At 42.2% G+C, this 27380-nt stretch overlaps 1 protein-coding gene across 1 annotated transcript in view; it reads left to right on the forward strand.

Annotated features, from left to right (window-relative positions):
* Positions 1 to 27173, forward strand: part of rbms3 (RNA binding motif, single stranded interacting protein) — a 121580-nt gene extending 94407 nt beyond the window's left edge. Inside the window, exons 7-13 of the mRNA XM_085366258.1 lie at positions 4640 to 4746; positions 9027 to 9070; positions 13322 to 13418; positions 14471 to 14521; positions 26233 to 26349; positions 26580 to 26666; positions 27045 to 27173. Of these exons, the coding sequence (XP_085222384.1) occupies positions 4640 to 4746; positions 9027 to 9070; positions 13322 to 13418; positions 14471 to 14521; positions 26233 to 26349; positions 26580 to 26666; positions 27045 to 27173 (632 nt within the window). The remainder of the gene's footprint in view (positions 1 to 4639; positions 4747 to 9026; positions 9071 to 13321; positions 13419 to 14470; positions 14522 to 26232; positions 26350 to 26579; positions 26667 to 27044) is intronic.
* The last annotated feature ends 207 nt before the right edge of the window (positions 27174 to 27380 follow it).

Consider the following 27380-nt stretch of genomic DNA (forward strand, 5'->3'; position numbering starts at 1 on the left):
AAGCAGTTTGTCCAAGTTTGGGTGCTGCTTCTGGTGTTTCTCTCTCTGTCCGGTAATCAGGAAATGGCAATGGATTGCGCTACATTAACCAGGCACAGTGTTGCCTACCTCCTGGCAAAACTCGACTCTTACCAGAAACACCCTGTATATACTGCACATACAGTTTCAATCAATGCAAAATATAAATATAAAAGTATAAATCCAGGCTTTTGACATAATTGGATTTGCTTAGTTTCCACAGTTCCAGTAAATCTCACTTGTGTTTTATGGTAGTTTTGTTCTTCATTATTTTTGTTTGTTTGTTTGGCAGAATTATGAAATCATTGATACCTGAGGTTTAATAGGGTTAAACTCCAGGTATCCAATGAGATGGCAAAAGTGAACAAAAATCTATTAAAAACAGAAACTGCTTCTGAAACTCTCCAATTTGTTTCCCCAGATTAATATATTCAACCCCTGCAGCAGCTCCATAGCACTGATGCAGCCAAATCGGTCTAACTTTACTGATGCATATGCATTTGCAAACGGTGGCCCACAGCAGCTGGCCGGTGTTTAATGTTTGAGTCATTTCATAAGATCAGGTATATAAACAGCTGACAGCAAAAAATGTTTTACATTTTTAAGTCTGTGTGGATAAAATGTGTGCTGCTTTCAGGGCCTTAAAATAAACACAATTAAATAAGGTCACTGCAACTCCTGTAGTTACCTCACAGGAATATCTTGTTGTCATGTTGCTGCTTTGCTTACTGGATGTTGCTGTTAGGAATATCAAGAACGTTAATGAAGAAAAACCAATCCAGAAAAACTCTGAGATTAAAAGATTGTTTTTCATCCTTTAGCAGCCAGCTGTCACATCTATGGGTGACGACATCTAAGCTTTACAATTCTCCATTCTCATGTTTAGGTACTTGTTTTTTTAATTACTAATTCTAACAATAAAAGAAACTTGTTTTCATCTGTTGTGCCAGAAAACAAACTGTGCTAAAGCTGGAGAATAAAAAGAAAGTTTCAAAACACACATAATTAATGTATAATTATTTTCAATCAACTGATGTTTTTGTCTTTATAGAACACAGACAAAGTATCGCAAATATAAACTTGACAAATTATCTGCCATCAATAGCATAGCCTTCTGTCTGTCACAGCTGTGAGCGGAAAAAAATAACAAATAAAATAACAAATGCAGCCTTTATTTTTAAATTGAGTGCCACTGTTAATGGTAGATAGCTTTTCACATTAAAAAATAGAAATCACAGGACACGTGTCTAATAAGAAATAACTTATAATTTATGATTGTATTTTTGTTAGTTATTATGTCTAATCAAAAATATAAATGTGATATTTTTTAACTATTTTTGATCATAATTGATTATAATAACTTTAAACTTAATGTGGTAGGTGAACTGACGTCTTCCACTTTTCTTTTCCCCCCAAATATCTTCAGTCCATCCATTGTTGCATCCGTGTGACTATCTGTGATTTTAGTAAAAGTAAAGGTCATTTAATGCATGAAGCAGAGCGGGTAAAAGACAAGAATTGATTCAGAAAGATGAAAAGCAAAGGATGACAACAGAAGGCTACACCATGTGACCTGTTGGACAAAATCAAGTTAACATAGTTGAATGAAAAAGTTCTTCTAAATGTGTTATAATCAAATGGAAATGTGTCTTTATATCATTACCCTTAGAGTGCCCGTCATGGCCCCAGGCATTCTAAAGAGCTCTCATCTCAGTCTTTAAGCTCTAAATGGTTTTCTCCACTGAAAATACCTCTTCTCATTTTTCACTTTACTTAGATGAAGAAATATTTTTTCTTGAAGTAGGCAAGATAATTGCATAGTTTATTCTGGCATTCATAATGTTAGTCAGTACCAGCTTCAAGATATTGCAATTTGCAGTTGGATTTTGTTGTTGTTTTGCTTTTCTTTAAAAAAAAAATCGATACTACACACATTGATGCTGATTTGACTTTCTTTGCCATTTTATCCTATTTGACAGTAATTTCAGAGTGCCAGCTTATAGCCTCTTCAAAGATGCATCAGTGAGTTAAAACCTCACTTTGTGGATATATTAAAATAAAATAAAAAAACAGAGGCATTGCATAAAAGTATGCGGCTTGTTAGGGGTTAAGAGTGCATAAAAGTATGTGACTTATTCAGTTTGAGGGTTTAGAGTAGTCTTTACCAGCTGAATAGAAGACTTGTCCCAACAGTTTGCCTCTGCTGAAGCAGTATAGCACTTCAGAGTTTTTGCATCCTAGAAAGAAATTACATTTGCCTTGGTGGCTGTGACAGATTGACAGTTGCATGTGGAAATGTTTGGACAGTGACAAAATTGCTCTGTATGCCAACACAACATATATAAAGTTGAGATGCAACCTCGAAGAATAGTTCCTAGTGCTTTCAAGGGCAATATGCCCTCGGTAGAGTCTTTTAACCTCCTAAGACCCGAACTCTTCCATGGCATGCATTTTTAATTTCTCTTTGATATTTGGGCTGATTGGGACCCGATGAATGTAAAAACAAAGAATTACCAGATTTTTTTTTTACCTGATTTTTGTTCCTAAGAAAAATGAGAGCCACATATAAGGATATTCGTTTAAAATTTTGATAGAACAGCAGCAGTATAATGTCTTCGTAAGTGGATATCAGGCCCTAGTAGAGCAAAATTAAACATTTTGGTTTAAATAACTTAAAATGTGATGTCCACATATGTGGACGCCAGGTCCTAGGAGGTTAAGGCACATTGGGCCTAGGTGATGAGCCAGACCCCTACAAAGAAGAAAACCTCTGGGTACTGGGAGCCCCGTTCTGGAGCCAGGTCTTGGGAGTACCCCACAACTCTGGCCGGATGGCTGGCCTTAGCCTTTAGATTTTTGCCCACGTCAAAGGTGCTTCTGGATTAATTTTTTTTAACAGATTGTCTAAGGACAGCGATAAGTGGAGACTGTGTTGGGTTAGGTGGTCTTAGGATCTCATTTCTGCTTTTTTTTTATTATGGTTCTGTTGTCTTTATGAAGCAAATACCTCACTGCACTGTAGCACCTCACGCCAAATAAGAAGCGCTTAGCATGAGAATAAGCATAAGTGTGATGCTGTGGTACTCGATCAGAAAGGTTGGAGTGCCCACTCCTGGTCCAGCTGGGAGGAAGCCCTGGGGTTGAGCCAGGATACGCGGGAGAGATTGTATCTCTTTGGCTTGGGAATGCTCCGGTTTCCCCCAAGGAGAGTTTGGGGAGGTTTCTGGGAAGAGAAAAGCCTGTGCATCTCTGCTTAAATTTCTGCCTCTGCAGCACCTGTATAAACAGCAGAAAATTGATGTATGTATGGATTTAACCGAAGAACATATTTAAAGCTATATTTCAAGAGTTCGGAAAAATTACATTCAGTTACCTAGATTTAGTTGGATGAATTAACATAATCATTAATAATATGCAAATTTTTAAGACTTTAAGAATCTATTGCCACGAGTGAATGCTTGGGCACTGTTGCCTCAGAGCCAGAGCTCTGGGTTCAACCCTCTCTGCTTGTATACATTTTCTGTGGGTGAGCTCATTTCAGTTACCACTGGGGAGAGAATAAAACGAAATAACATGCCAGGTTAAATCTGCCTATGTCAGTCCTGGACAGTCTCACAAAAAGATGGCGTTAATGTCAATTTTACTTCCTAGTTAAACAAAGGTTAAAAAAAATACTTGGAGTCTGTGAACAGCAGTAATGGGTTTGCCCCTTTGCCAGGACTTTACTTCAGTTGTATTTGTTGGCGGGTCTTTCTTGTTTGATCTTTGTCTCCTTTAGGGTAAATACAAGCTTAATGGCTTTTAAATCATGGAATATTTTAAATATATACACTACCAGTCAAAAGTTTGGACACACCTTCTCATTTAATATTTTCTTTCTTTCTTTTTTCTACTTTCTACATTGTAGATACTTACTAAAGACATTAAATACATGAAGCAAGATATATGGAATTATGTAGCAAAGAAAATTTTTAATAAATAACTCTAAATTTGTTTTATGTTGTAGATTCCTCAAAGAAACTGTCGGACTTCTCTCAATGACTTTTTTTTGACGTAGTCATCTGAAACGGTTTTCACTTCAGATGTGCCTTATCAGGGTTCACTTGTGGAATTTCTTGCCTTCTTAATGGGGTTGGCACCATCAGTTGTGTTGTGCAGAAGTCAGCCCTATTTGAATGTTAGAATTCATATTATAGCAAGAACCAATCAGCCAAGTAAAGAGAAACAACAGTCCAAGAGTGTGCAATGCAGTGATCAAAGCAAAGGATTGATATTTTGAAGAATCTAAAATCAATTTTGTTTTTGTTTTTTACTACGCAACTCCATATGTGTTCATTCATAGTTTTGATGCCTTCTATGAGAATCTACAATGTAAATAGCCATGCAAATTTCTTTACTTAATCAGTCAAATATGTGAAGCAAAATGCTGGTTGTGAAGGGTACATGTTTTTGGCTGCAGTTGGTTAAACTCAGGACCAACTAACTTTTAGTTTATTTAAGCTGTAGCATAAAACACTTTAAGTGTAATCTTTTAAATTTAACCTAAAACATATAGTTTGACTTTCTCCTACTTATAAGGTGATTAATCTATAAATGTGTTTGTCCTTGTCTCACTCTATAGCTCCCTCAGAGCCTTTGCTGTGCAAGTTTGCTGATGGAGGCCAGAAGAAGAGACAGACCCAGGTCAAATATCCCCAGAATGGACGATCGTGGACACGGGAAGGAGAGGTGAGGCTTAAAAATATATTTAATCATCAAAAAAAGCTCCCTGGGAGACTTCATAAAATATTCTCTTGGCCTGCTGTCAAATATAGTCTCTTGCTTTTCTCAATTAAAATGAAAAAACAAAACTGAACACAAGTCTACTGAGAGGACTTTAAAAAGAGAAATTACAGTTATCAAAAAAAATCATTTACACTTCTTTCAATTAAGTTTTATAGCTGAAGGATAACATTTCTTTTATTATAATAGTCAAAGAAATGAGTGATTATGCACAGCGGTGTCCATATTATGTTTTAGGAAACGTTACAGTTGTAAATCATCTATTCTAATAATTTTCAATATGCGGCTGATGCTCCCTTTGACTCCATTTTTTTTTTTCTTCAACATACCGCAGAATTTAAAATCATAATAGCTTGACAGATCCCCCTCCTCTCCGTGGGGTCATTATCCACTTTCATTTCTAGTAAGGCACTGTAGGTTCAGTTAGAGATGCTGCTGACAGTATGAAAGCTGGCACACAAAAAGGTTGTTAAATTTAAAGTATAAGGTTTCTGTAAGGTCCCAATTGCAAACTTGTTTTTGCTTTTGTTGAAACTCCCACCTCCTGTCCGTCATCTTCAGAAGAAATGAAACCTTGTGCAAAGGATTGAAAGCAGATTGACTGTTTCACAATGCAGAGAGTTCAAAAGTTTTTAGTGTCAATACCAAAGCTTTAATTTACAGAACAAGGGGAAGTGAATAATAATGCTGCCACCCACACACCCCGGTGCAGTTTTTAACAGTTTCCCAGTGTTCTCGTTACACGAAGGTTGGGAAAGAGCAGGGTGGTGGAGTGAAATGAAATGGAACCAGGCTGAAACTATGCACTGTAACAAGAGGCGCCGCAATGAAAACAAGATGTTGCAGTGTTTGACCTTTGCTCATGGCTGTGTGGAGCAGGCACAGATTGCAGCTTTAGTCTTTTTGTATAAGAGCAAACGTGTGTGTCATAGCCTGGCTTATCATTGGCCGAAAGGCTGGGCACACCCTAAACAGGTCACCAGTCTGTCACAGGGCTAACACAAAGAGATAAACAACCATGCACACTTCATTTTACCAACTGTGGAAGTGAGCCACAGTATTTGGAGAGAACCCACACAGGGACAACATGCAGGGAGAACAGGCTGCCAAACCCAGGACCGTCTTAATGTGATGCCACAGTGCTAACCACTGCACCACCATACCATCAATTTTGGTGGTATTTTTTGTAATGTGTCATCAACTAGGAATGGGAGTTAAAAAAACAAACAAACAAAAAAAAACTCCAACTGAATAGTATAAAACATAACTCATAAAACAGTCAGAAATGAGCAAAGTCTGCTGGCCAAGGTTAAACATCCCTGCAAAAAATGCATCTGCCTTTAACCACCACAGTAAATACCTTAATCACATTATTAAAAAGCTCAACTTAAATGTATTCACAATTAAATGTGTGGTATTTTGCACAGTGGATTTCACATATGCAGTGCCATTGCTTGGAGAGTGTAGCTAAATGAGCAGTTAAAGCACATACAGCCTTTTTTCAATGCAAGTTAACGTCCACACAGCTTTGCAGAAATGGGTAAAGTGAATATGTCATTTTATTCAGATTTCGCTTAAATACAGGCATTCATTTGCTAGATAAAAATACTATGGAGCTGTGCCGGTTTTGTATGTCTTAATTTCCAGAGCACTCTCATTCCCAACGCGTAAAATACAATTTGTCACGTCCCAATGCATCTCGTAGTAACCTGAAAGGTAGCCTTCCACTTACTCCAGATTCTCAATTGAATCCAATAGAATGGCACTCGCGGTGGTAACACGTGCTGCAGCTGTCTACCTCTAACCTTAACCTAAAGCCTATCAGGTAGTGTTTTCCAAAGTGATTCATGAACACAACGAAAAAACATATGTGCATGTATAGATTCATTCAAAACCACTGTCATGCCTCTGAACGCCTAACATACCGACGATTTGTCACATGTCAGTTTTCCGTTAACGTACTTCCCTCTTGTCAATGTCTGTGTGAACTTGAAATAAGTGATGACTGCTTTCAGTGAGACACCTCACACATTTGTCTGTGGCACACGTCGTGACAAGCCCCGCTCGGCCCTGAAGCATCTCTTCAGAGGTTTATGCATTTGTCAGAGCCAGGCCTCAGAGTCCAGGCTGACTTATATAAACTAATACTTCTGCTAATAGAGACATCTGGCCAGGGAGATGCTTTGAGGTGCTTCACTGCCTACTTATCTCAGTCAACTCATTCTGATACGAGTCTGGCTTTGGTACGGTGACGTGAATACGTGCGTTACACATGTAATCACACGCTTACAGAATTTGTTTTGGAAAATGGATAAGGGATACGCATGTAGCTGTGTAGCAGCACAGAAAGAGATTTGCTGTTAGATGAATGCAAATCCCTGGAGTTGATCAGTTTTTCTATTTGGTGTCTAGCAGTGCTTTTTGTTGCTTCTGGAGTCTATACCTACCTACCCAGCCTAGGCTTGGCTAAAACAGTGTTTGTGGAAAAACCAAACACTGAGCTGGGTTCAGCATCAGGGCACCCTTTCAACTCATGTGCCAATTTGGAGAGAAGAGCCTTGTGTAGAATGTAGAGTAAGTACAAATGACTTGTGCAGGGCCGATAGATGGTGATGGGGTGGTGACAGAGTAAAAAAAAAAAGATTAGGAGCAAACAGTTGTTTTAAGTCTGGTCCAGAATTGCCAAGAGGTAGTCAAGTGGAAGCAGATCTTATTCAAACCTCAAAGAGAAGCCCAGCCTCAATCATTTGAACATGGTAGAAGGAATGAGACAGACAGAAACCACAAAGGGGCTAGTGTCACTGATAAATGCTTGGCTAAACATATTTAGTCACTATTTAATAACAGCTTTATGAAGGGAAGAAGGGACAGAGGGAATATAGAAATATACTAATATAATGCTGTTGGGGAAAAAAAAACCTTTAACTCAAAAAATGGATCAAAAAGAAAAGTTTGGGCTGCTTCAGTGAGTAGTTTGAGTGCTTTTGGCAATTTTTGACTGTGTGTGTGTGTGTGTGTGTGTTATTGCTATTATATAACATTATCTTATTTACCACTGAAAGAGCCACATTCATCCATACAGTACACACATTGGTACTCTACTTTGTGACAGTTTGTGTAGAAAAAATCTCTTACACTCTCAGGCACACACACAGATAAAATGTGTGTTAGGAACATGGGGGGCGCTTCCCAAAAACACTTAAACTTGGACTAGAGAAGGCTGGGATCAAACAACTGGCCTTCTGAGCAGATGTCACTTACCTCCTGAGCCACACCCTTCTTATGGACTTTTGAGTAATCTCTAACTTTCCTATGTTGGGCTGTTACCTCCATTAATGCCAACCAGCATGGATTTGTTTGACTTAGGTGGTAGTGCAACTTCTTAATGTCTTGTTTATTTATTTGAATGCTCCTCAGGATAATCAAACATGGTATAGTGTGAACTGTTTTTTGTAAAAGAAAATAAAGTACCATAAAACTTCTATCCATCCATTCTCTTCCACTTATCCTTATCAGGGTCGCACTCATAGAAGCAATTTAGAATTATCAATTAACCTAACCCCAATAATTGCATGTCTGTGGACTGTGGAAGGTAGCTAGAGTACCTGGAGAGAACCCACGTAAACCCAGAAAAGCCCAGCCAGATAGTGGAGTTAAACTCATACCATAAAAGTTGACTTTTAAAAACCTTTAAGGAGAAACGGTAAAGAAAATCTAAAGCGTTCCACTGTCTTTGGTCTGCTAAAATTTAGAGTCAGTTAGAACTGGGAACTTATTTTGTTCCTACCTATTTTATATAGTCATATACCACATGCAACAATCGTCCCTCACTGACCTTCATGTGTTTGATTTTGTTGAGCATGTTAAATAAAACGACTGCACTTATAAATGGCTCTTTTGCTCAAAGGCAATTATTCCAAATAATTTTATTGTACATAAGAGCTTTTAGCTGGATTAGTTTGGAGTCTTTAGACTGCTTATCTATTGTTCATGCAGTAGGTCCTTATATCCCAGTCACTTTTGAATTTTGTGTTTTTTGTACAACGCTCTTGTATAGTTTGCTTTCTCTGTTCATTACACATTATAACGTATAATAGCTATATCATACTTTATTGTTTATTTAGTTGTATAGAGTAGCTGTATATGTGATAAAGACCACAAACACAAATTGGTTAAAAAGGCAAGTCATGTATTTAACATTTCGGTGTATGTGTTTCTTTCTCCAGAGTGGTATGGCGTTGACGTATGACCCCACAGCGATGCAGAATGGGTATGTAGAAAGTTTTGTTTTTTTTTTCTTTTACCTCTCGCACGAACAACCTCAATCTAAAGAGTGTCTCCAAACTTGACTTTTTACTCACATTGTTACACGCAGCCTGTTCAAGAGTGACAGTATAAAATCCTCCTAAGATCAGTGCACTGAAACATGGCAACAACCTGCAGAAATATGCACAAGAGCACCTGCATGCAAACGAGAGGGTCACACATAACACACATTAACCCATATACCTGAACTGATACAGAACACACATACTATCTGGCGTTCGCTCTTATTCTTACACCTAACTGATGCAGATGGAGCATTTATTTATGCACCTATGCATACAAGCTGTCAGAGTTGTAGGTTTTGATTGCAGACAGGAAGATGGGCGTTGTTGCAGTGCTGCTGTAATACTTTCGTCAGCCGAGGCTATCTGCAGTGCTCCCAAGTTGGTTGAGGAGAGCAGAGTGCCTGCCTGTTTCAGGGGGAAATTGGAGATTGGTGTTGTCTGGTAGGAATGCTGCTGGTGATGTGATCCCTGGAGATGCTTCCCTGCAGCTCTGCACTCTTGTTCTTCTCCTCCTTTTGTCAGATTGGTCCGCCACTTTATACCTTAAAGCCACTCTTTCTTTTTCTTTTTTTTCTAGTTCATCTGAAATTATACAGTCCTTTTTCTTTTCACTGTTTTTGACTTGTTTCTTGCCCTCTCCACATTGTTTGTATTGCTCAATTCTTCTCATTCGTTCTGTTTTCAAACAGCTGCTTTGCTTTGAGTCGTCTTTGGTGTCTTTCGGTGCGAGTGTGCTCATTCGTGCATGCATAAATGGGCACTCTCACGCAAGCATCTGTGTGCTTGCTGTGTGTAAGCCCTCTCCAACCTCTCTTCCGAGGTCATCGTAGCTCCTTCCGGCGAAGCACTAAATGACTGTGAAATGCTAATGCAGCTAATTAGAGAGGCAAAAAGCAGGGAGGGAAGTGGGTTGAATAAAAATGGAGGGCCGAGTAGGGTCAAGAGGAGGGCAAAGGCAGAAATAAAGTCAGTCCAAGGAGAGGGGAAAGGTATGAATCAATTACAGGTTTCACTGTGAGCTTGAGGACAACGTTTTTTTTGTTTTGTTTTGTTTTTGGGTTATTTTAAAGCATCCATTGCCAGACACACATTGTTGGAAAGCTTATAGTTTGTCTTATCTTAACCTACTTTTGCTTATTCTGAATCTACTAGCTCCCATTAAGTGTATCTCCTGTCTTTTTTCTTGCCCTTTTTTACTTCCCTTTTCCATCTATAGGAAAAGTCACTGGGGTCACCACTAAATCACTCAGTAATTTTTCAGTGTAAACGCCTGACAGGGCATTAAATCACACTAGGGATCCACAGAGGCTTTAAAATTCAGTCCTGTAATAATGTTCTGTTTGCAATTACATGTTTAGTGCATTGTTTAAATAGCAGTGCCGGGGTCCCCATTGACAGTTGGCTGCTCAGGGCTAATAGCCTACATCAATAACCTTGGGTCTGTCCTCTGCCTTCTGCTTCTCTCTCTCAATACACATCAGTCTAATGAAAATACAATAAACACAATCAGAAAACCACATTGAATAACCTGGCCCTGTCACCTCATTTGTATTCATCAGTGACAGTAATACAGTATCTGTAATGCAAGTCATTTATTAACTGTACAGTGAAAAAGATGGATCCATAGCACCGCATTGTGTTTTTCTCTTGATTCTCATTCATGACAAACAAGTTCCAGTTTGTACTCCAGCTTATCTACATTTATTTGGGGCAGGGATAGCTCAGTAGGTAAAGTGGTCGCCCCATGATCGGAAGGTCGGCGGTTCGAATCCACTTAACGGCTACCCTGAGGTACCCCTGAGCAAGGTACCGTCCCTACACACTGCTCCCCGGGCGCCTGCTTAGTGGGCTGCCCACTGCTTCACTGAGTGAATGGGTCAAATGCAGAGAAAAACAAGTAATTTCCCCATGGGGATCAATAAAGTATCCATTATTATTATTATTATTTAAACCCTGCAATATAATGTCATGTCCAAAGTTGGAATATGCAGTTAATCTAAGGCAAAAAAGAATTGGAGACATTTTTGAAAGTGAGTTGTAGCTTAGAATAGCCATCATTAATAAATAGTAAACTGTAAAACTACTTGGTTAGATCTCTGAATACATGGTTGTTAAAAGGCCAATAAAACATTAATAAATTGGAGTTAATTTAAAATCAGTCTATGACTATTTGCAAACCTTATTATCACACCAAGAAATTTGATTTCATCCACCATTTCTTTGTTCCATCAGTAATAACACCAAACTTCACATTTTTACTGCTATTTCTTAAATATTTTGTTTTGTGTATGTTCAAAGTTATTCCATTGACATTAAATCATTGTTTAAATTTGACTGATTCATTGACAATAGCAACAATGTATGTAACTTATTAGCAGGACAGTGATATCATAAGCAAAATGTACATATAGATTTTTTTTCTGAATTACGATTACCATTCATGATTAAAATGAAAAGTTCAGGACCTAGCATCGATCCCCGTCCAACTCCAACTGTACATATTGTTTTCTCGTAAATAACTCTGGAACCAATTATAGGCTATACCTCTGATGCCATAGAGCTACAATTCAGAAAACAAAATACTGGGGTTCACAGAACAGTCTTTTTCCTTTTGCACATATATTTTCTATGAAATCTATACTAGCTATTTCTGTAGATCTTTGCTCTTTCTGAAGCTGTACTGATTTTCACTTTGCAACAATACGACTAATGTTTGCTTGTTGCACATGGTTAAAAGTAGACAAGCAGATGAATTAGAACCAAACCTGCCACGAATTTCTTTTTCTGGTTCAACAGAAGTGAGTCATGTTGCGTTAAAAGAAATAAATGAACAAATAACTGGCGTGTCTCTATTATATATGTACAGCTACTACTTAGGCCTCGGCACACCAAGTAGGGCATAAAAATCCAACAGGGAGACTGAATGTCTGTGAGAAGCACAATCACGCTCTGCAGCTTATCGCAGGCAGTTGGGAACCGGCTGCATGCACAAGCCTTGAGCCGCAATAGTTTAAAAATATCTGACGCTTTACATCTCGCAGTTGAGGTTCAAAACTGCTCATGCCGTCACTGACTGAACAAATGTAATGTGAAACAGAATGTGCAATAACAGAACAGGTGGGTACCTCAGGAACCCATTTCACCCTTGAAATGAAATGTGTGCATGTGTCGCAGGCGACTACCACCACAGTCCTCCTAGGTTTTTCTGTCTTTGGCTGAGCCCCATTGTCATCTCCGTGCATGGGCTATTACTATATGTTGTGCTCACTGCGGATTTTAAGAAATATTATGGAGCGACCTAACAGTAGTTTGAAGTTGCCTTTTAAAAGTAAATTAAAAATGAGTTTGTCTTTTTATTCAGGTAATTTTCTTCCCTGATTGAGAAACACTTGATATGTGGCAAGTACCTTTTTTCTACAATCATGGCTGTGTTAGAGATGGATAGGGTAGGGCTTCGCTTTCTGTCTCTGGCCCTTGGTTTCCCCTCCCCTCACTGGCTCCATTATTCAGTCAACAGACACTTTGGGATCGATCGGGCACAGCAACACGGCTTGGCGGATGAAACATGTCCTCTCTAGGTACACAATGATAAATAAAGCACTGCGAGCCACAGCATTCTACAGCTGCAGAGCTGAGGGAGTGAAATGGGGGGAAAAAGAGATCAAAATGAGAAGGGCAAATAGAGGCATAGGAGAAGTGAATAGATTATAAAATGCAGATGTTACAGATGCAACCGATGGGAAGTAGGGTGTGCGTAGGTGGAAACATAAAGAGCAATACTGAAGTATTTCACCCACTCACACATTAAGGTAATAATTCATTATTATGCGTAGCAGTGGTGCAGACTCCTTTGTAACATGATGTGTAGTCTGGTGCGGTGTCAAGTCTCATTCTAAGATGTCTTTGATTGTGCTACATAGAGTGAAGCTGCAATATTTATTGTTTCCATGACAGCCTTGATGATGTCTGATCCATTTTGTCAGTGTTGTCTTGAAGTGTACTGGGTAGTTCAAAACAAACTGAGACAAAAGCCTCATTTTCAGCATTACATGTGGTTATGTAGGGTGAGCTGAAACTGCAGAGAAACCTCTGGATTGTTAATACACGCGTTTGGTTCCCTCCCAGGTGATTATTAGAAGTTAGATGATGTGGACAGTCAAAATTAAAATGTATGTCTTGTGCTTTCATAGGTTCTACTCTTCTCCATACAGCATCTCCACGAATCGGATGATTGCTCAGACATCGATCACACCCTTCATTGCTGCCTCTCCTGTCCCCACATATCAGGTGAGTTTAACCTCTCAGAAGTTTGATGAGTGCCGTGGCCTACTTAAAACCAGAAAATCCCATTCCTGTCTCTATGTAGAGTAATTCCTGGATGTACAGGTGGAGTTTGTCATACTTAACCAAAGATATGAACCCAAAATGAAGTTATCAGCTCTGTAGAATCAAGGCAATTCTTTGTCTAGCAATGATAAAATGCAGGCTTACGTTGCAGAACTCCTCCTATCCATCTCCCATTCTTGAGCACAAATGCTGCTTTTAACTCTCAGCTCTCATGTGTCGCACCCGTTCTCTTCCACACACAAACCATATCAAGTTATGTCAGAGCTGGCTGGCAGCTGCTGTACCCAAAAACAAGATGGAGCTCTAGAGCTCTATAAGAAAGCCAAATTCAAAGACTCATGACTTAAAGTATCATGCTTTATAGGGAAAGAAAAAACATTACCTTTCATTGTTTTAACTCATCATTGACAGATGTAGGTAAGAGATCATACAGATGCAGGTACAGAATGCATGCATACAACAATAATGCATGAGACAAAGGGACCCTCAGAGACTCATTTCTGCCTTCAGTTTGTTAGAGTTGAGCGGTCGGAAGGAGAACAAGATGAAAGTATGATTTGTGGCCAACTTAAGCTTTGATGATGAAACCCTCACTGTGAAGCAGTAATTGTTAAGACTGTTTTGCTCTCTGTGGTCTTCATATCCTTTTATAATTACGACAAACTTTCTGTATAGTGGACCCTTAGTTACTGCTGTAATATTCTTTAAGACGTGCTGCCGCTGGGACTGAGGCTCTGAAATTGGCTTGTAAAGGCTTGAGATAATGATTAATTTTCTTACTTCTCTTTGGTTTTCTCATTTTCACTCGCTTCCTGTCATTCTGTCTTCCAATTGTCATTCTCAATGTTCTCTCTTCCTCAATTCTTTACCCACTTACAACAATCTTGCTTTTGATCTTTCCTTTCCTCTCATCTCGTCATGACCTCCCCTCTGCATCATCCTACTCGTGTCCGTCCTCTCCTTCTCCCTTCCCTTCTCTTCTCTTTCTTCAGGTTCAGAGTACATCTTGGATGCCACATCAACAATATGTTATGCAACCTACAGTAAGTTTTTAAACCAACATTTCCTTTGTTTTTAAGCCTCGTTCTGTAAAGTCTTGTTCTCTATTTTCCAACCCTTTTCACTCACTCCTTTATTTATTATATATAATAAATGTACACATGCTGAGTGTACAGCATGTGTCAATTTTTCTCCCTGGCATACTCTTTTTGTCTTAAAACTTTCAGTGTGTGTGTTTAATAGCTTCATTACTCATGTGAATGTCAGTGGCAGGATTTATGGGAGAAAAACTACAAAAGCTTTTAAAGCATAGGCTGTATTGGTCTCGAGGACTGCCTGCAAATGCTTTTATTGTCATGAATCGCTGTGTGGCAGGCAAGCAGGAGTGGTGGACCCAAAATGCAGAACTCAGACACGGAAGTGAAACTTAAGGCGCAGCTTTATTGCTGGGAAAAACCTCGTACAAACTAAACTCACCAAAAGAAAACCAAAAGTCAGAACAGAGGAACCAAGGACTGAAACACTGGAAAGAAACACTAAACTGGAGCAGGAGACCAAACACTAGGAACATAGAAGCAGAACACACAGCTAGTTGAGGGTGAACAGACGTTAACGATGCGACACTGACACAGAGAAACACAGGGCTTAAATACACAGACGGCAGTAATCAAGGGATGAGAGACAGGAGGGGAACACACCTGGGAGAAATCACAGCTGACGAGACAGGGGAAACGTAAACTGAGCACACTCACATATGACACAAACCTTCACAATAAAACAGGAAACTCAGACACATGGAACCAGACAAGACATTGAACTAAACAGACAGATTCACAAACAGATGGGGTGACACCATAGACAGAGACAGACTCAAAGGCAGACCAAATATAACACACAGAACTCAAACAATAATAATCATCATCATCATAAACTAGAAAATGATAACTAAAAGCGCTGGGTCACCGACCCAGGACCATGACAGTACCCCCCCCTCAAGGGCTGGCTCCAGACAGCCCAGCAGAAACACAAAAACGGACCAAAACCAAAAAAGAAAAGCACCCGACCAGGGTGGGCGGAGGGGGCCCAGGACGGAGGGACAGAGTCCAAAAAGGCCCAGATGGTCAAGTTCAGGAGGCCGACCATGCGAATGGCAGCGGGGCCGGTCCCGATGCCGGCCACGCAGTAGGCAGTGGCGTGGAAACAGTTCTGGGGGCCGACCGTGCGGACGGCAACAGCGGCGTGGAAACAGTTCTGGGGGCCGACCGTGCGGACGGCAACAGCGGCGTGGAAACAGTTCTGGGGGCCGACCGTGCGGACGGCAACAGCGGCGTGGAAACAAGTCCGGAGGCCGGCCACGTGGAAGGCAGTGGCGGCGTTCAGGAGGGCGTCCACGGTGGCGGAGATGCCCAACAAGCGGCCAGGCAGATGACCGACGATGTGGAGGTGGTAGTAGGGGACCTGAAGGCTGCGTGGAGGCTGGACCAGACGAGGCGGAAGTTGAAGCGGAGGCTGGACCAGACGAGGCGGACGCTGATGCGGAGGCTGGACCAGACGAGGCGGACGCTGATGCGGAGGCTGGACCAGACGAGGCGGACGCTGATGCGGAGGCTGGACCAGGCGAGGCGGACGCTGATGAGGAGGCTGGACCAGGCGAGGCTGAAGCAGAAGCAGAGGCTGGACCAGGCGAGGCTGAAGCAGAAGCAGAGGCTGGACCAGGCGAGGCTGAAGCAGAAGCAGAGGCTGGACCAGGCGAGGCTGAAGCAGAAGCACAGGCTGGACCAGGCGAGGCAGCAGCTGATGAGGCTGAAGCCGGGCCAGGCGAAGCTGCTGATGAGGAGGCTGAAGCCGGGCCAGGCGAAGCTGCTGATGAGGAGGCTGAAGCCGGGCCAGGCGAAGCTGCTGATGAGGAGGCTGAAGCCGGGCCAGGCGAAGCTGCTGATGAGGAGGCTGAAGCCGGGCCAGGCGACGCTGCTGATGAGGAGGCTGGACCAGACGAGGATGAAGACACAGAGGCTGGACCAGACGAGGATGAAGACACAGAGGCTGGACCAGACGAGGATGAAGACACAGTGGCTGGACCAGACGAGGATGAAGACACAGTGGCTGGACCAGACGAGGATGAAGACACAGTGGCTGGACCAGACGAGGATGAAGACACAGTGGCTGGACCAGACGAGGATGAAGACACAGTGGCTGGACCAGGCGATGAGGATGCTGAAGCAGATGCTGAAACCGGACCAGGCGAGGCCGAAGACTCTGAGGCCGCAGCAGGCGAGGACGATGAAGCTGCAGCAGGCGATGAGACTGCAGCTGGTGATGAGACTGCAGCTGGTGATGAGACTGCAGCTGGTGATGAGACTGCAGCTGATGGCTGGACGGGCTCCTCGGGCCCCCCAGCTAACGAGGCAGAAGGCTGGACGGGCTCCTCGGGCCCCCCAGCTGACGAAGCAGGAGGCTGGACGGGCTCCTCGGGCCCCCCAGCTGGCGAAGCAGGAGGCTGGACGGGCTCCTCGGGCCCTCCAGCTGGCGAAGCAGGAGGCTGGACGGGCTCCTCGGGCCCTCCAGCGAAAACAGTCTCAGGACCAGTGGGCACAGGGGCCCCTGGAACACACAGGACAAAACCAGCAGGCGCGGGGACCTCTGGCAGGCACAGATCGGAACCAGCAGGCACACGGGCCTCTGGCAGGCACAGATCGGAACCAGCAGGCGCGGGGACCTCTGGCAGGCACAGATCGGAACCAGCAGGTGCGGGGACCTCTGGCAGGCACAGATCGGAACCAGCAGGCACACGGGCCTCTGGCAGGCACAGAACGGAACCAGAAGGCACACGGGCCCCTGGCAGGGACAGGACAGAACCAGAAGGCACACGGGCCCCTGGCAGGGACAGGACAGAACCAGAAGGCACACGGGCCCCTGGCAGGGACAGAACGGAACCAGCAGGCACACAGGCCTCTGGCAGGCACAGATCGGAACCAGAAGGCACACAGGCCTCTGGCAGGGACAGAACAGAACCAGGCACACGGGCTTCTGGCAGGGACAGAACAGAACCAGGCACACGGGCCTCTGGCAAACACATGGCAGACTGCAGCTGCACAGAGCATTGAGTCTGCTCAGGCAGCAACGGCCGGGTGCGGTCCTCAGCTGGCTTCTTAACCGCCAGGGGTCCAGAGTCTGCTGGGGGCTGAAACCCAGCCTCTGGGGAGGCCCTGGAGTGAATCTCAGTCTCAGAACTGGCCAGCTTTTGAGGACTGATAACAATATTGTTTGGTTTGTCTCTCTGATTAGGATTCAAGGTTGTGGAACAGTTCTGTAAGGGTTGGATAGACATAGCTTGCTGTACCGGAGGTGTAGGTGAAGATGATGGCTGTATAGGTGGCTGAGCTGAGGGCAACTGAAGAAAAGGTCGGGAAAATGATGGTTGTGAAGTTGGAAACCGAGCTGACGATAAGGCTGATGATTCCTCTACCAACTGAGCTATTGACTGGGTTAAGGATTGAAATAAGGTTTGTAGTAAGTCAGGCTGTGGATGTGACTGTGCTATGGGAAGCGAGGCTGAATGTGGTGGAGGTGGCGACTGAGCTTCGGGCCGGGCGGCTAACTGAGCTTCGGGCCGGGCGGCTAACTGAGCTGACATAGCCCCAGAATAAACAGTTCCAGATGAAACAGTCTTAACTCCTGGGTCCGAAGGAGCATCAGAAGCACAGTCTTTTGAACCAAAGTGGAAACGATCGCTCTCAAAATGAATACTGTCATTTTCTGGAACAGGAGGAACAGAAGATCTAGAGTTCATGAAGCTGACGTTAGCGGCCTTGGGGGAAACGGTACGTTTATCCCTCGACACAGAAGGCGAATGTAGGGGGACTTTGTCACTCACCCTAGGCGGTTGGTCGAGAAGAGTCCCAGGCTCCTGCCGGAGCCGTGAGTGCTGGCGGCACGTTCGCCGCTTCCAAGTAGAAGAGGAAGCAGCACTGGCAGAATGTGACAAGGAATGACTCGGCTGTGGCTGCTCCTGCTGTGAAGTGGAAACGCTGGGTGAGTCGGGTGGCACTATAATGATCCCTAACATCTTGTAGAAAGCTTGAGCTGGTGTAAGCTGGTTGCTCGCGGTCTCATAGTAATCCTCCCGGGACCGGCGGGAGCGTTTTCTGTGAGACCGGGGCATCCGGGGGGAAGAAGCAGGTGAGTGGACCGAAGGGTAAGCAGCTAGTGAGGAACGGCAGCACGGAGGCCCTCCAAGCGCTAGCCGGGTCCCGTCAAAGGCTGAGCTGCGCTTCCTCAGTGAGTCTGCTGGATCCATACTGGTCGCGTCGTTCTGTCATGAATCGCTGTGTGGCAGGCAAGCAGGAGTGGTGGACCCAAAATGCAGAACTCAGACACGGAAGTGAAACTTAAGGCGCAGCTTTATTGCTGGGAAAAACCTCGTACAAACTAAACTCACCAAAAGAAAACCAAAAGTCAGAACAGAGGAACCAAGGACTGAAACACTGGAAAGAAACACTAAACTGGAGCAGGAGACCAAACACTAGGAACATAGAAGCAGAACACACAGCTAGTTGAGGGTGAACAGACGTTAACGATGCGACACTGACACAGAGAAACACAGGGCTTAAATACACAGACGGCAGTAATCAAGGGATGAGAGACAGGAGGGGAACACACCTGGGAGAAATCACAGCTGACGAGACAGGGGAAACGTAAACTGAGCACACTCACATATGACACAAACCTTCACAATAAAACAGGAAACTCAGACACATGGAACCAGACAAGACATTGAACTAAACAGACAGATTCACAAACAGATGGGGTGACACCATAGACAGAGACAGACTCAAAGGCAGACCAAATATAACACACAGAACTCAAACAATAATAATCATCATCATCATAAACTAGAAAATGATAACTAAAAGCGCTGGGTCACCGACCCAGGACCATGACATTTATAACAGTATTTAATGTGCCCTGCCTTTTTCTTCATCAAATGAGTATTTAATAATTCAGGAATGAAAATGTTAGTAATAACAACAGGTCACCGACAAGTTGGTATGAATCACGAAAACTGCGAAAAGCCAAGTAATAAAAGGAAATTCTTCCAATAAGTGCTTGAGAGCCAAACCCAGGTCAGAGAAGGAAAATAACTGTAACCCTGAATCCCAGCCCCACTCTGCTGAATCAGCCTGTGAATAGCCTTCTCAAAGGACCTCAGAGAGCTTGGCGAAACTCACTTTAGAATCTGTAATAAAAGGTTGCTCCCTGCTGGTTTTGAATGAAACTGCATGTACAAAAACAGGTTTCCAGACAGCTAATTTAAAGCACATTATTTATCTATAAGTCAATGTACATGTGTAACTGCTGCTCAGTTTCATATAGTGATGCATAAAATTTGCATATCAAAAGCAGCAGTGCATCTTTGTGTATATGATGCATAATGCAGTGATGTAAAATCCAACCCTTGGTGTTTATAGCTCTTTTCCATCCATCCTTGGCTAGAGCTTTCTCTCACATTTTGTCTCTCATACACATAGCTTTGATTGACGTGCAAAAACGTTTTAAAACACACCCACACATTCTGTATATTTACATGAAGAGTCATGAATCGACTCTGAGTGTAGGTGTACAGTCAACATACTCTATAAACCCACACTTACCTACAAATTCTCTCTTCTTTTGGCAAACACAAACATAACCTTAACACAAACTGTGGGCTTTTCCTTCCTTTGATACAGGGACTATATACAGCCGCTCTATGTTATTAAGCCTCCACAGGCTTCGCTCTAAGCATAGTCCAAAGCCTCAGTCTCTCTGACATTCACTGACTATTGTAGCATAAAATATAAAATCTCCGTGCCTTCATCTTGTCATCTGACAAAGTACTGCATTGAATTAGTGGAATTAGAAAGCTATATCATATAAATTGTGGAATAGTCCAAGCTTAGTCCTGCTTACAAGATGATTACTTCTCAGTGTAGCAGGACCGATGCATTATGAAATCACAGGCAGAAGAGATTCATATTACAGTAACCTTGAAAGTCTTTCAGATAAAATTTAACTTCTATCTCCTCTTAAACATTTGTTCAACAATAGTTTAAAGGTCTATATCAAACACTATATGGACAAAAATATTCATGTTTCAATTCTGGTGTCTTTAGTCCCGGCGATGCTGGCTCGTTCTTAAGCCTGTGCCTGTGGCATTAACATCAAACTAAAACTGCTACGCAGCTCCTGCAGCTCTAATGGTGCCCCAGTACCTTCGTCAATATAGTGTATCTGTTAAAGTAGCCTGTAAGAGATGAATGTGCTTACATTCAGGGGGTTTATCTGTACACCTGTGCTAAAAAAGGTTGTATGATTTTGTTCTGTCATTCATGGGGTGAAGGAGTTTATCGGGGCAGGTACGTAAGGCGGTGCAAATTTCTGCAATCGTATCCGCCGTGGTTGCCAAAAATCTTTAGTGTTCAGATTTGTTGCTCCTCCTCTGTTGTTCTCTCTCCCTGTCTTCTGTCTTGCTCTTTATGTCTGTCTGGCAAATCTTAAACACATTCTGTTGTCTTGTCTGATTAAAATTATGTCTCTGAGCGGGGATAATACCCTTCTGTAAATGTGTTTTCAAACAAATGTCCCATCTAATTATTTGGCAGGCCGCTTGATATGACTTCCTAAGACTTGGGAAAAGACAGGGTGAGCTTGAGCAGAGATTGATGGTTTGGAGAAAGAGAAAAATAAATAAATAAACACGGCGGATTTGACAAGGAGGACAGGGGCGAGAAGGAGGTGCAGGGAAAGAGGAAAGAAGGGATTACAATGAATATATTGAGAACAAAGAAACGAAAACAGCCGCTGCAAAAGCATGTTTGGGCTGTGCACATCTGTTCTCCACCCTTGTCTATGTATAGACAAATTCCCTGTTAGACAACAAAGATGAGGGGTAGTTATTGTATTTCCTGGATACTGAAGAGCTTGACAAATTAAAGCTGCATCAGGGAGGGAGACTGAGAGACACAGCAGCTTAAGTCTGTTCCTATGGTAGCAGAGGCTTCCTCACTGCTGTACTGCAGTTAATGACTGGTAACTTTGATAAATGCTATGCACTCATTGACACTTTTAGCTAGATGAACATGCGCACACCTCCTCTGGTTAACAGTCCATCATCTACTTTGAGATTTTTAAACGCTTGTGGCACCAAAATTGGAATGTGAGACACTCTGTCGCTAAAGAAATTAATGAGTCTAATTAAAAGGTTAGAACAAGAGAACAAACATCAATGCTGTGTGCTGTTTTCATGGCTCAGGATTAAAAATGCACATACACTATTGCTCATAGGTTTGGGGTCAACTAGGATATTTAAATTCATGAAAACTTAATCTAACAGATTTGCAGTGAAACGAAATAGACATTAATAACATTAGATAAAAATATTTTTGATTGATGGAACAATTTTGTACTGTGTACTGTCTCAGTTTTGCAGCCTTGCAGCCCTTTGGCACTCTGGCAGTTTTTCTGTTCCCATAACAGATGAGTAGTTAAGAGCCAGTGACTGCGCTGGCCACTCCATTATAGGCAAAACACCAGCTGACTGCTTTTTCTGAGTAGTTCCTATAAATGTCAGAGCTGCTTTGGAAATCAACTCCAGTCCTGCTGTATCCACAGGCACTGTATGGCACTACAAAACAGAGTGAAAGCCTGCCTTTCTCTTGTTCAAGATCTTTTGCTGTACAAATCTCCCACTTTAGCACGACCAAAGCCTCAAACCATCAAATTTCCTCCACCACACTTAGCAGATGCTGTCAAACACTATTCCAGCATCATTTCATGTCTGAAAACTGCTTACGTCTGCCCAATATTTGTGTGTTGTGTTTTGGGGATTTTTTTCCCCTGTCTTTATTTTCTACTTTTATTGACTGATCACAGTTATGGCTCTTTGGACAACTCTTCCTAGAAGGCCAGCATCTAAAAATCACCTGCAGGCTGGTGTTTTACAGGAACCATTTAATGCAGTGACCAGTTGAGGACCTATGAACGATCTTTTTCTCAAACTAACCACTTTGTACTGTCACCGGAGAATACTACACAATGCTGACATAAACACACTTAATTTCAGATTGTTCAGTTTGCCTCATGCAATAGCATTTACTTCTTAAAACAAGAAAACTGAGTTATTTTTTTAGCCATGTTGAGTGTAATCAAAACCAGGAACCCTTATGTTTCAGACACAGAAGTAAATTTATTGCTTATGTAATCAGTACAATCGTTTTCAGCTGTGCTAACATAATTTAAAAAAACTGTGGATTTTAGGAGGGGAATTTGAATTTTACATGATAAATTTGCATTAGGTTGCATGGTTTGTAGTGTTTTTTTTAAATATTACTTAAAAATAATACATTATTTATGGTTAAGAATTGCATTTTTAAATGGTCATTTGTAAAATTACTGATGAGGTTGACGTTATTTCAAATAAAAAACAAATGTGCTTTACTTTATTAAAAGGAGCAGTAGAGGCTCACACAACTGTGATTACCGACAGACACCAGTGTAGCTACACACTGCCTGATTAATGTACACACACATTAAACACACCTGTACACACACTGCCTTAAGGATTGTGCATTTCTGCGCCTTGGTGGGATGCCCAGATTACTTGAACTGCCTGTCTTTACATCTTAATTAGTGAGAGGATGTCTTTGTGCATAATTACTCACAAATCCCCCTACAGGAAATGAATGCATTAGCCAAACCACGCAAAAAAAAACAAAAAAAAAATCACACACACACACACACACACACACACACACACACACACACACACACAATCAATGCTGCTTATTGAGGAGGGCTGTAATGAGACATCTAAAGAACTGGGATTTCAGCTCTGCAGGAGACAAAGGCAGTGTACAATATCAGGGCTTGCAAATAGAGCTCTATACCTCACGTTTGTTTTGTTTTGTTTCCTAACCGCGAGATCCCGTGTGTGCAGAACTGTCACAGGTGCATGCCTGCGGGTGCATGGATAAAGCCGGGAACTAAGGAGTACTTGTCTGGTTTTACGCCGAAAATCCAGTGTACTTTGTGTGTTGATAAAGAGGGTGTGGTCTCAGGAAATCAGCTTATAGAATAATAGAAACATCTGCACGTCGTAGCACACCACCTCAGTAAGAACAAATAATGCCAATTCAAAACTCTTTGCATTCTCACGCACATGGAGCGCCCATCATAAAAACAGCATTTAGGGGTTTTCTCAATAAACGAGTATCATTATCACTAATACTATGTATTTGATGCTTTCAGACTGCCTGCAGCAGTCAGTCTGCTTCTCTTCTTTAATGGGAAAATGACAGGGGAGAGCGAGAGAGGGCAAGTTCAAAGTTGAAGTAGATTCTGTGTGGGGTTTTGGTTGTTTTTTTTAAGTCATGTCCTCAGGGAAACGATAACTGTCATGTGGGCTCATTTATACCCCAGGAAAATCGTCTGATGCATTAAAAACACGCACACCATAACATACAACTGCACTCATTACATACTAATACATAGTGCCCGGGTGCAGACCCATACAGAGATGGAGAGTTGATCACTTGTAGAGCTATAAATCAGAGCAGACAGCTACTCATTGTGGGTTTCATTTTTTTGTTTCTGCCTGGAAACCTGCTGTGAGATTGGATGAAGTGAAAGAAAGAGAAAGGGAGGATGAGAATTCATTACAAGAGAGAACGCATTATTTAGATGGTTGAAAAGCTCGGGTGTTAATACGATTCTGGCTGGTAAATTTACCTGCATGAGCCAAAGCTTTTGTGCCGGTTTGAGGGTAGATCTGTTGGTGTGTGTGTGTGTGGGCTTTCGTCTCATTCACTTGTAATACTGAGGAAAGTGTTTACAGAGCATTTCTGATGCTGCTGTGTTCTGCAAACAGATCTCTCTATGAAGACAGCAGTCAGGAAGAAAAACATTGTACCTTTGTTAACAGCTCTGACAATCTTTGTTTGCACAGTGTGTGCACGCGTGCATGTTTTTTTCCTGTAAAGCCTGCAGTCATAAGGGTCTTACCTTACAGAATCTTAACTGTGAACAACTGTCAGACTGTATATGCATTCAAAGCGAGCACTTCAGATATCTAGAACTTTCCTTGTTTTGAAAGTGTGTACTGTATGTGCTTATGTGTGGTTTTGTTGTTGCGAGCCTCCCAGAGAAACCCTACAGATTCAAAGCTGTTAAGTCGTCTGCCATACAGCCAGGCGTGTGCCTAAAATACCTAAATTTAATACTTGTGTTCTTCTAACGTTATGTCTCAACTTGAAGCTGTAGAGGTGCTGACTGCTCTCAAGAGCAGCACCAATACATAACCACTGATGCTGTCTGTGCTCATGGGAAGGGTAGTTAAACATCCATCACAAATAACCAGAGCACACAGTCTCCTATTAAATCTTTACAGAGCTGTTGAAGTTGTAGCAGAGCTGCACTGGAAAAGTAGATCTCAGCGCATCAAGGTGTTAGACTGCTTCAAAGGCCTTCACACTCAAGAGATTTAGAGTAAAAGCGTCTCTGCTCCATTCACAAGCAGGTTCTGTCAAGCCTTGCTGCCAAGCCTGCTGACTGGTTGTGTTGCTCATGTACAAACTCGCACAATTTGCAGTCACCAAATGTAACTACTTCTTCTAGCTGCAATTTTTTTTTTACTTCAGCTTAAAAAAACTACAATGTGTCATTGCTTTAAAACACGTTGTACACTACACTTTCTTACTTTGATAGGTTAATGAGTGATCAGAACCCTTTATACTTTATACAGTAGTTTATAGATGTTTTCTTAATTATGTGTTTAAGCTGTAAACAGTGTTGGGGAGTAACGGAATAAATGTACCGGTGTTACGTATTTAAAATACAAAATATGAGTAACTGTATTCTGTTACAGTTACTGTTTAAAAGGGTGGTATTCAGAATACGGTTACTTTGTTGAAATAAATGGATTACACAGGGGTCTTTTCCTGTTTCATATGTTAGGCTATGCCCTCTCTATTTTTGGTAATTCCAAGCCGGTGGAAACCCAAATGAAACTCACATTAAGAGGCTCTAATGTCTGTGTCTCAATCTCGCGGCCCATGTCACCCCTCCTTGCGGTCGCATAATGATGTGAAGAAATATTTTTAAAAAATTATCATTCAGTAAATGACCTTCCAGAAACGGGAGCTGGAAGCATGTAAATATAATAATAACCACTGCAGCCAAAAAGAGTGCCCGACAAGCCCAGTTGTAAGTAAGCTATTAAGACTCGACTGGACACCGTGTTCGTGTTTTCCTCTGAAACAATAAGTTCCGTTGGAGCAGCCTTTCAACGCCTCTCTGTCTCTCACTGGCAAACAAAGTAAAGCTAGTTTTCGGCTACGAGCCCGACACAGAACCGACATATTAGCCAGAGGTCCCTTTAGCAATTTTGCCATTAAGGTCTCAGCATTGGGTTTTTTGTTTTGTTTTTTTAAACCAACATGTCAAAGTTGTTCTGAATCTTCCCCCCCCCCCCCCCCCCCTTTCTTTGAGTTATGTTTGCCTGCAAATTGCTTAAAGCTGTTGTCTCTTTACTCAGCTTATTTCTTTCTTTTTTAATCTCCACATTTCTTCCGATTTAATTTCCTTTCTCCACCATCTGATCATATATTGATTCCTGCATCTGAATTAAATATCACTGAGTGACTCCAAATCACTTTTGACTCCAAATAACAGTTATTAGCTATAAGCTGACTGGATTTGTATCCTTCCATTTCTACTCCAGGGTGCTGTGATCACTCCAGCTGCTGCCATTGAGCCCAGTTTGTCTATTCACCCCTCCAGTGTAATGGCTCCTCTAACCCAGCAGATGAACCACCTGTCTCTGGGCCCAACAGGCACTGTAAGTCTCCCCTTTGGCCAGTCAGCGCATCGTGCTGTGTGTGCATGTGTTTGTTTTATCCTTTGAGTTATATGTGTAATATAATTGTACACTTGCAGTTTCAGTGTTTTTCTCAGAGTAGAAGCGCTAGAGCAGAGGAAAACTGCCCCGGTGCTTCTGTTTTCAGTCTAAAATGTGAAATGATCATAAGACAAATGACACAGTCTGTGTTCTTCCCCTTTTATCTGTAGTACATGCCTGCTGCAGCGGCTGCTCCTATGCAAGGAACCTACATTCCCCAGTACACTGCAGTGCCTGCCTCGGCCATCACAGTGGACGTAAGGACCGAAACAACCTGCAAACTTTCATTTGAAATGAAAACTGCTGATTAAACATATATATTTTGTGATATATTAGTCTTGCTTAGCCTTTGGCAATCCGTATACTTCAATGAGAGAAATAATTTACACCAAACCCTCCCCAAAGATCAGAGGAGCTGTTTTACAAGTTCACAAGTATATAAAGTTAAAATCACAGACAGAAAACTGACCGCACCAGATCAACCTGTCACCTTTAAAAAAAAAAATGCTAATTGAATTTTTCTCTTTGGATTCCTTATCTATGTGCCATAAAGGAGTCCCTACTTTTATATGATTGCCCAAAGTTTCAAGGCTTTCTTTTGTTCCTTAATATCTGGCTTTCCCCCCCCTGTTCAGGGTGTGGTGACAGACCCCTCTCCACAGACAGCTGCCCCCTCCTCACAGGACGCCAGCGGGCAGCAGCCTTTACCTGTGGAGAACACAGGAGATCACGCCACAGCCTACTCTTACCAGCAGACTAAGTAAGTGTGATGATTGCAAGTCTGTAATTTTTTTCACATGGTCTTGTACAGCTGGTGCATCCTAACTGGTACATTAACTGTATCTGGAAAAATGAACAGCATCAGCTATAAAGGACTGCAGTAAAATTCCCAGATTATGCCGCGCTTTTTCTGTTTTGGTCACAGATGCATGGCAACCTTTGTTTGCAAAATTCTCCTTCTGGCTTTTTAT

The sequence above is a fragment of the Diplotaxodon limnothrissa genome, linkage group LG11 (genome assembly GCF_057381915.1).
Source record: "Diplotaxodon limnothrissa isolate DT_005_m linkage group LG11, D_limnothrissa_male_GT1.1, whole genome shotgun sequence".
In the NCBI taxonomy this organism is placed as follows: domain Eukaryota; kingdom Metazoa; phylum Chordata; class Actinopteri; order Cichliformes; family Cichlidae; genus Diplotaxodon; species Diplotaxodon limnothrissa.